This window comes from Lipotes vexillifer, unplaced genomic scaffold, assembly GCF_000442215.2.
Source record: "Lipotes vexillifer unplaced genomic scaffold, Lipotes_vexillifer_v1.1 scaffold408, whole genome shotgun sequence".
In the NCBI taxonomy this organism is placed as follows: Eukaryota; Metazoa; Chordata; class Mammalia; order Artiodactyla; family Lipotidae; genus Lipotes; species Lipotes vexillifer.
In genome coordinates, this window is record NW_006787469.1 from 2,287,118 (window position 1) to 2,293,983 (window position 6,866).

The 6,866-nt window shown below is 46.2% G+C and overlaps 1 protein-coding gene across 2 annotated transcripts; it reads right to left on the bottom strand.

Annotated features, from left to right (window-relative positions):
- Positions 1 to 2,536: 2,536 nt before the first annotated feature.
- RPUSD2 (RNA pseudouridine synthase domain containing 2) lies at positions 2,537 to 6,422 on the bottom strand. Of its 2 annotated transcripts, none has more exons than XM_007460175.1 (3): positions 5,979 to 6,422; positions 4,237 to 4,533; positions 2,537 to 3,547 (listed from the first exon to the last, which is right to left on the bottom strand). In XM_007460175.1, the coding sequence occupies exons 1-3, from the start codon at positions 6,420 to 6,422 to the stop codon at positions 2,813 to 2,815; spliced, it is 1,476 nt and encodes a 491-aa protein (XP_007460237.1). In that variant the 3' UTR covers positions 2,537 to 2,812. The 2 variants fall into 2 exon arrangements, with proteins under 2 accessions (XP_007460237.1, XP_007460236.1); XM_007460174.1 differs by having other exon boundaries at positions 2,607 to 3,547; positions 5,796 to 6,422.
- Between the last annotated feature and the right edge of the window lie 444 nt (positions 6,423 to 6,866).

The following is a 6,866-nucleotide window of genomic DNA, read 5'->3' on the forward strand; positions in this document are numbered from 1 at the left end:
TCAAAAAATTAAAAGCAGAAATAGCATATGATCCAGCTGGAGGAAACCAAAATGTCACCCCAAAATATGCCCCTTCCTCACTCCCACTGCAGGAGACACGGGTTGGATCCCCAGTCAGGGAACTAAGGTCCTGCATGCCGTGTCACACGGCCAAAAAAAGGTTTATGTTAATGCAGTGACTTTTGGAAAACCCTTAAGGATGGGAGCTGGTTGCCAGAGGAACCAACCCTGGAACTTCCAGCACCACCACCAATCTCCAACCTCTGGAAGAGAAAGGCTAGAGATTGACTTAATAACCAATGGCCAATGATATAATCAGTCATGCCTTGGTAATGAAACCTCCCTAAAAATCTCTAATGACGAGGTTCAGAGAGCTTCCGAGTTGGTGAGCAAGAAGGCATCCACATGCTGGAGAGTGGCACACCTGAGCTCTATGGTGTCAGAAGCTCCTGTGCTCAGAACCCTTCCAGACCTCACCCTGTGTATCTCTTCATCTTGCTTGTTTTTCCTGTCCTTTAAAATCCCTTGTAATAAACCAGTAATCGAGTAAGGAAACTGCTTTTCTGAGTGCTGTGAGCCATTCTAATAAATGGTTGAACCTGAGGAGGCGGTTGTGGGAACCTTTGATTCACAGCTGGTCAGAAGCACAGGTAACAATCTGGACTTGCCATTGGCATCTGAAGTTGGGGCAAGTCTTGTGGGACCAAGTCCTTAACTTGTGGCATCTGACCCTATCTCCAGGTAGATGGTGTCAGAGATGAGTTACAGTGTAGGACACCCAGCTTGTGTCAGAGAATTGCTTGATGTGGGGTAACCACCACATATTTGAAGTAGAGTATTCTGTGAGTAAATGAAAATGAGTTCTTCTTTCCTGGTATCTAAAATAGTTAAAAACATAGAAGCAGAGAGTAGAATGATGATGCCAGGGATTGGGGGCAGGGGGACATGGGGAACTTCTATTCAACAAGTATAAAGTTTCAGTTACACAAGATACTTCAGTTCCAGAGATGCTGTACCACACCGTGCCTACAGTTAATAATATCGTATTGTACACATTGAAATTTGTTAAGATGTAGATCTCATGTTGTGTTCTTACCATAATAAATAATAAACAAATAAAAGTTTTGTGAATCACAGGACACTGCCAATAAAGTGAAAAGACAACCTACAGAATGGGAGAAAATATTTGCAAATCATGTATCTTTTAAGGGTCTTGTATCCAGAATACATAAAAACTCTTATAACTCAAAAACAACAAGCCAATCTGAATTAAAAATGGGCAAAAGATTTGAATAGACATTTCTGCAAACAAGATACACAAATGTCCAACAAACACATGAAAAGATGTTTAACATTATTAGTTACAAGGGAAATGCGAATCAAAACCACAATGAGAGGGCTTCCCTGGTGGCGCAGTGGTTGAGAGTCTGCCTGCCGATACAGGGGACACGGGTTCGTGTCCCGATCCGGCTAGAATAGATATCAAAATGCTAAGATTGGGAATATGAAAGATGACTGTTTTTCTATCTTTCATCTTTCCTTTTATTTTCTTTAATGAATATGCATTTTCTTTAAATGGAAAGTGAAATTCTGAGAAGATTGTCTTTCCATCATAAAGAAAACTGCTATGTATTTATGGCTAGGTCACTTTTTTGACAATTGCTACAAGTGCCTCCAAAAAAAAAAAAAAAAAAAAAAAAAACCACAATGAGATAATACTTCAATCCCACTAGAATGACTACAATCAAAACAATGGAAAATAACAAGTGTTGGTGAGAATGGAGAGAAACTGGAACCCTTGTGCATTGCCCGTGGGAATGTAAAATGGTTCAGCTGCTGTGGAAAAGTTTGGTGATTTCCCCCCAAATTAAACACAGAATAACCATATGACCCAGCAATTCCACTCCTTGGTATGTACTTGAAAGAACAGAAAACATTTATTCAAACAAAAATTTGTATACAAATGTTTATAGCAGCACTATTCACAACCCCCAAAAGGTGGAAACTACCCAATGTCCATCAACCGATGAATGGATATACAAAATGTGGTAAAACCATGCAATGGAATATTATTCAGCCATAGACGGGAATGAAGTACTGATGCATGCTATAAATTGGATGAACTCAGGGAACCTCCCTGGCGGTCCAATGGTTGACTCCGTGCTTCAAATGCCGGTGGCGCGGGTTTGATCCCTGGTCAGGGAACTAGGATCCCACGTGTCACATGACGTGGCCAAAAAAACAAAACTGGATGAACCCTGAAAACACTATGCTAAACAAAAGATGACAGACACAAAAGGTCACATATTATGTGATTCCATTTGTAAAAAATGTCCAGAATAGGCAAATCCATAGAGACAGAAGGTTGACTAATGGAATCAGGGGCTAGGAGGAAGAGGAAATGGGGATTACCTATTTAAAGAGTATGGGTTTCCTTTTGGGTGATGAAAATGTTTTGGAACTAATTAAGAGGTTATGGCTGCACATCATTGTGAATGTATGAAACACCACTAAACTGTATATCTTAGAATGGTAATTGTGTTATGAGAACTTTACCTCAACTAAAAAACCAAAAAGACTAGTAAGAAAACCAGACACACAAGGTATTAGAAAAAGAGATCTATTTACAAACCAAAAAGTCCCCAAACTCTAGCTGGAGGGAGAAGGAAGGAGGTAGCAAGTATGAGCAGGTCCTTTAAGAGCCCAACCCCACCCCTGAGAAAGTCTGAGTACCACCCCATGTGGTCAACTCCTACTTCATGGCCCATCCCTGTTCCAATCCGAGAAGTAATCCCTCCATTGGCCACAGCCCTCAGTCCTCTTGCCAGTCATCCTGTGCCCAGGCAGGCATTGGTGAAAAGTACTCGAAGCCTGGCCCTTTATAGCGCAGGGCATGCAGGAACATCACAAGGTCCTGGGGCAAGGGGTCCTGTCGCACTAGCTGGCACTCTGCACAGAGTGGGTCTGTCTCTTGATCCACGACATCGATTTCCGTTGCCTTCCCTGATGCCAAGGGCACTGTGTCCAGATCCTGAGGGCCTGCCTCAACTGCTCCATCCATCTTCTGGGCAGATGCAGCCAACTCTCCTAGGCAGTCTTTCCCCAGCTCTGAGGAAGGGGCTGTAGAGTCTGGGAGTCCTGGAGACAGGTCACCCTCACAGAGATCTAGCACATCCAGACTCTGTTTGGCCTGGTGCTCTGCCACAAGGTCCCGCAGTAGTTCCTCATCTGTCTTTGGAATGTGGCCGCCTCGGCCTCGGGAGGGGCCCCAGGCGATTGAGTTGTAGATGGGGTCATTGAGGATGGGGTGACCCAGGAACTGGAGGTGGACTCGGATCTGGTGGGTGCGGCCTGTGAGTGGCTGGCACCGTACCACACTGGAGTGGCCATTGTAGCTCAGTCTCTGGAACACTGTCTCACAGGGCTTGCCCCGAGGATCTACACGGCATACCCCTACCTTGTAGGACACCACCAAGATGGGTTCCTTGCAGGTTACTTCCTCAGCAGGGAACTCCCCCTCCACCCGGCACACGTACTCCTTCTCCAGCTACACAGGAGGGAAGAGGGGGAAAGTCAGCACAAAGCCTAAACGCATGAAGCCCAAACCCTCTGCAGTGATGACAATGGACCTGTGTCAGACAGAAGAGGATTCAAACCCCAGCTCCACCATTTGCCAGTTGCGCAATCCTAGGCACATTACTTACTTAGCCTCTTTAAATCCCATTAACTTGTCTGGAAAATGTTTGATTAGAAAAGCATTTACCCCAACAGGGCTGTTACACGGATTCAGTCAGCTGGGCTCTAACGTACTTGGTACTGGAGCTTGGTATACAGTAAACAATAAATATATTACAATGAGATCCAGAATTACAAGTCTCAAGACCACAATCACCACCATTTAACTCTTCTACCCAAGCATCTTCCAACGCCATCCAGAATTCTTCCCACCAAGTAGATTCTCCCCAGTCTTAAAAACCTTGCTCAGCCTGTCGGCACTTTAAATCTTCAAAACAGCATATTACTGAGAGGCAGTATATGTCATCTCTAAAGATCTTTTGAAACATGAGAGATAATAACCTGTCTCTGGTACTTTAGGTGTTGACCTTCCTGAAGACAGGCAGCATGACCAGATAAACATGAAGGCTCACTTCAGATCTAGAACTCAGTGACACCCTTTCAACACAGAGCATTCATGAGGTTAGAAGGTGGCCTGCAGGAGGCAAAAGCTTGGCTCACCTGCCGGTCCCGAACCTGCTCATGAATTCTCTCCGAGACGGCTGCTGTCTTGGCAAACATAAGGACCCCAGAGGTAAGGCGGTCAAGCCGATGCAATGGATGTAGCTCCTTGAGTTGGTGCTCCTTGCCCAGGATGAAGATGACCGTGTTGTGTCGGAAGCGGCCACAGGGGTGGACAGGAATGGAAGAAGGCTTGTCTACAACCACCACATCTTCGTTCTCTGCTAGCAGGCGGACGGGTTCTGCTGTAACTGGTGGCTCATGCCTGTGCACTGTGTTCCGTAAGAAGTCATTGTCCTGCCAATGACATAGGCAACCAGTCAGCCCAGGGTCCAGCCACCTATAATCAGTCAGCAGCACACACAGCTTCCTCCCCTCTTCCTTACTGACATGGAAGAATGGTCACAGTACATCCTTAAGCAGAAAAAGCAGTGTGCATAGTGTAGTCTCACTTTGCAAAAACACATACAGGTAGATAGCAGACATTGAAAAACTCATAGGATATACACAAAATGTTAACGGTGATATCCCTGGGTGGTAAGAGTATGGATTTTTGCTGTTGTTATTCTGCTTGTTTGTATTTTCTCTACCACAAAGTTATATTCAAAAAGTAAATTTTTCTAAAATAAAGGAAAAAACCTCCATAAATCATCATTTATTGTGACCTTGAACAAACACCAAGCTCTAAGTCCAGAGATTTGGGCTCTACACCTGGATTTGCTACAGGCCTACTGTATGCTCTTAGAAAGTCATTTAACTTCTCCAGGCCTCAGTTTCTTCATCTGTAAAATGTGAGGGTCAGTTCAGACCTCTGCTTCTCAAAATTGGGATGGGAGAGGGTATTCAAACCACTCACTCTCCAAATGCCTTGCATCCCCTCACAACTATGGTGAGGCAGTGTTAATAACAAGGGTGTCTGGTACCTCAGCTGTGATGGAGTTTTAAAGAGTCAAAGCACTGGGCTAGACAATTCTAGTCTCGATCTCTGTCATTTCACAATTCTATCTTATCAGGCTCTGTGATAAATAATTTAAGCAGAAGTTATAAGGACACAGGTGTTGGAAGTGGCACTGTTACCTTACCTCTGTGAGGTTTACCTTAGTTTTCTCAGCTTCCTCAGAGGTAAAATGAGGTGGCAGTATCTACTCCACAAGTTTGTCATTAGAATTAAATGTTAAAGTACCTAATGCTTAACTCTGTGCCCAGCACACAGTCAGGAGATATAAATGATAGACTCGGTTATTACTATTTGTATAGAGATCTACAATGCAAGGTAGAAAGTCATAAGCACCACTGCCACAAGACAGTGCATAAAAGGAGCTATGAGAATTACAACTTCTGTCCCTTGGAAACACCGAAGACGCCTTGATGGAGGGGGTAAATGGGCTGAGTTCTTAAGCATACAGGCTGTCTAACTGCAGAGATGGGGCCTTAAAAGAGTGTTCCAAGTGAAAACGAGAACGCTTCAGAATTACCCCGATTTTACTCCAGTACCTATGCCCTAGAAACTATGAAATAAAGCCCTGCCCCCTTTTGGGCAGACCCCATGAGGACTCCACCTTGAGCACAACGCTGAGGTCCTGTACTGGCTCCTCGTTGAGGTGCAGGCGCCCCGCCCTGACCGCGGCCTCGTAGTAGGCAAGAGGCTGGGCTCGGAACTCTGTGCTGAAGACGTGCAGCAAGCTGTGGCCCACCCAGCGGCCTTTGCAGTAAGTTCGGAAGTCAAAGTAATAGGGCCGCACTTTGCGCAGGCCGCCCTCAAAGTAGTAGCTGGTCTCGGCAAAGTGTTCATCGCCGAAGCTAACGCCTGCCCGCCGCTTCTTCGGGGGCGGCACGACGCGCTCCCCGGTTGCCCCCCGCCGCTTCTTCCGCTTGCCGGGGCCCGGGGCTGAAGTCGCGGCCTGCTCCCCGCTCCCTGCGGCCTGCGTCGCGTCCCCCGGGGCCGGCTCCACTCCTGTCCCCGCTGGCTCCGGGCGCCCTGGGGGCTGCTCACCCCTCGCGTCGCCACCCGCATCTCCATTTTGCTGAGCCGGAGCCCCCAGCTCGCTAGCTGCCTCGGCCCTGGTCGAGAGTGTTTCCGCCATGGGGCCCCTACGGCCACCCCAAGTCCTGTCAAAGGTGAGGCGACGGAGGTTGAAGCACACTTGCCCAAAAACGTGGAGCCACAGGCGGCCGCCCAGCCACATGACCACCCAGCCGCGGCGGCCAGGTCGCACTCTGATGACGTCATTCGGCACCAACCAATCAGTGAGGCCTAGTGCCGAGGCGGGACTGCGTTAAGAATAGGAGTGTAGGAGTGAGCAGAATGAGTTGAGTTGAGGCTGTGAGAATGATTCATTAAGTGTAGATTCCATGTAGATATGCTCGACGTTCCTTGAGTCTGGAAAGACTCTTGAAAGTTATTTCAAAACAAAACAAAACAAAATGAGGATTGCTAAACTCAATATCCAAGAAGCACTGTGTTGTATACTTTAAAGGGTATTATATTTTGTGACATATAACTCAATAAAGCTATAAATAAAGCTATAAATAAAGCTATAAATAAAGTTATATATGTAATTAAGCACACACATCTCAGAAGCAATGTTTTTACACTTGTCCTTCTCCCTAACAGCATGAGAAGGACTAGA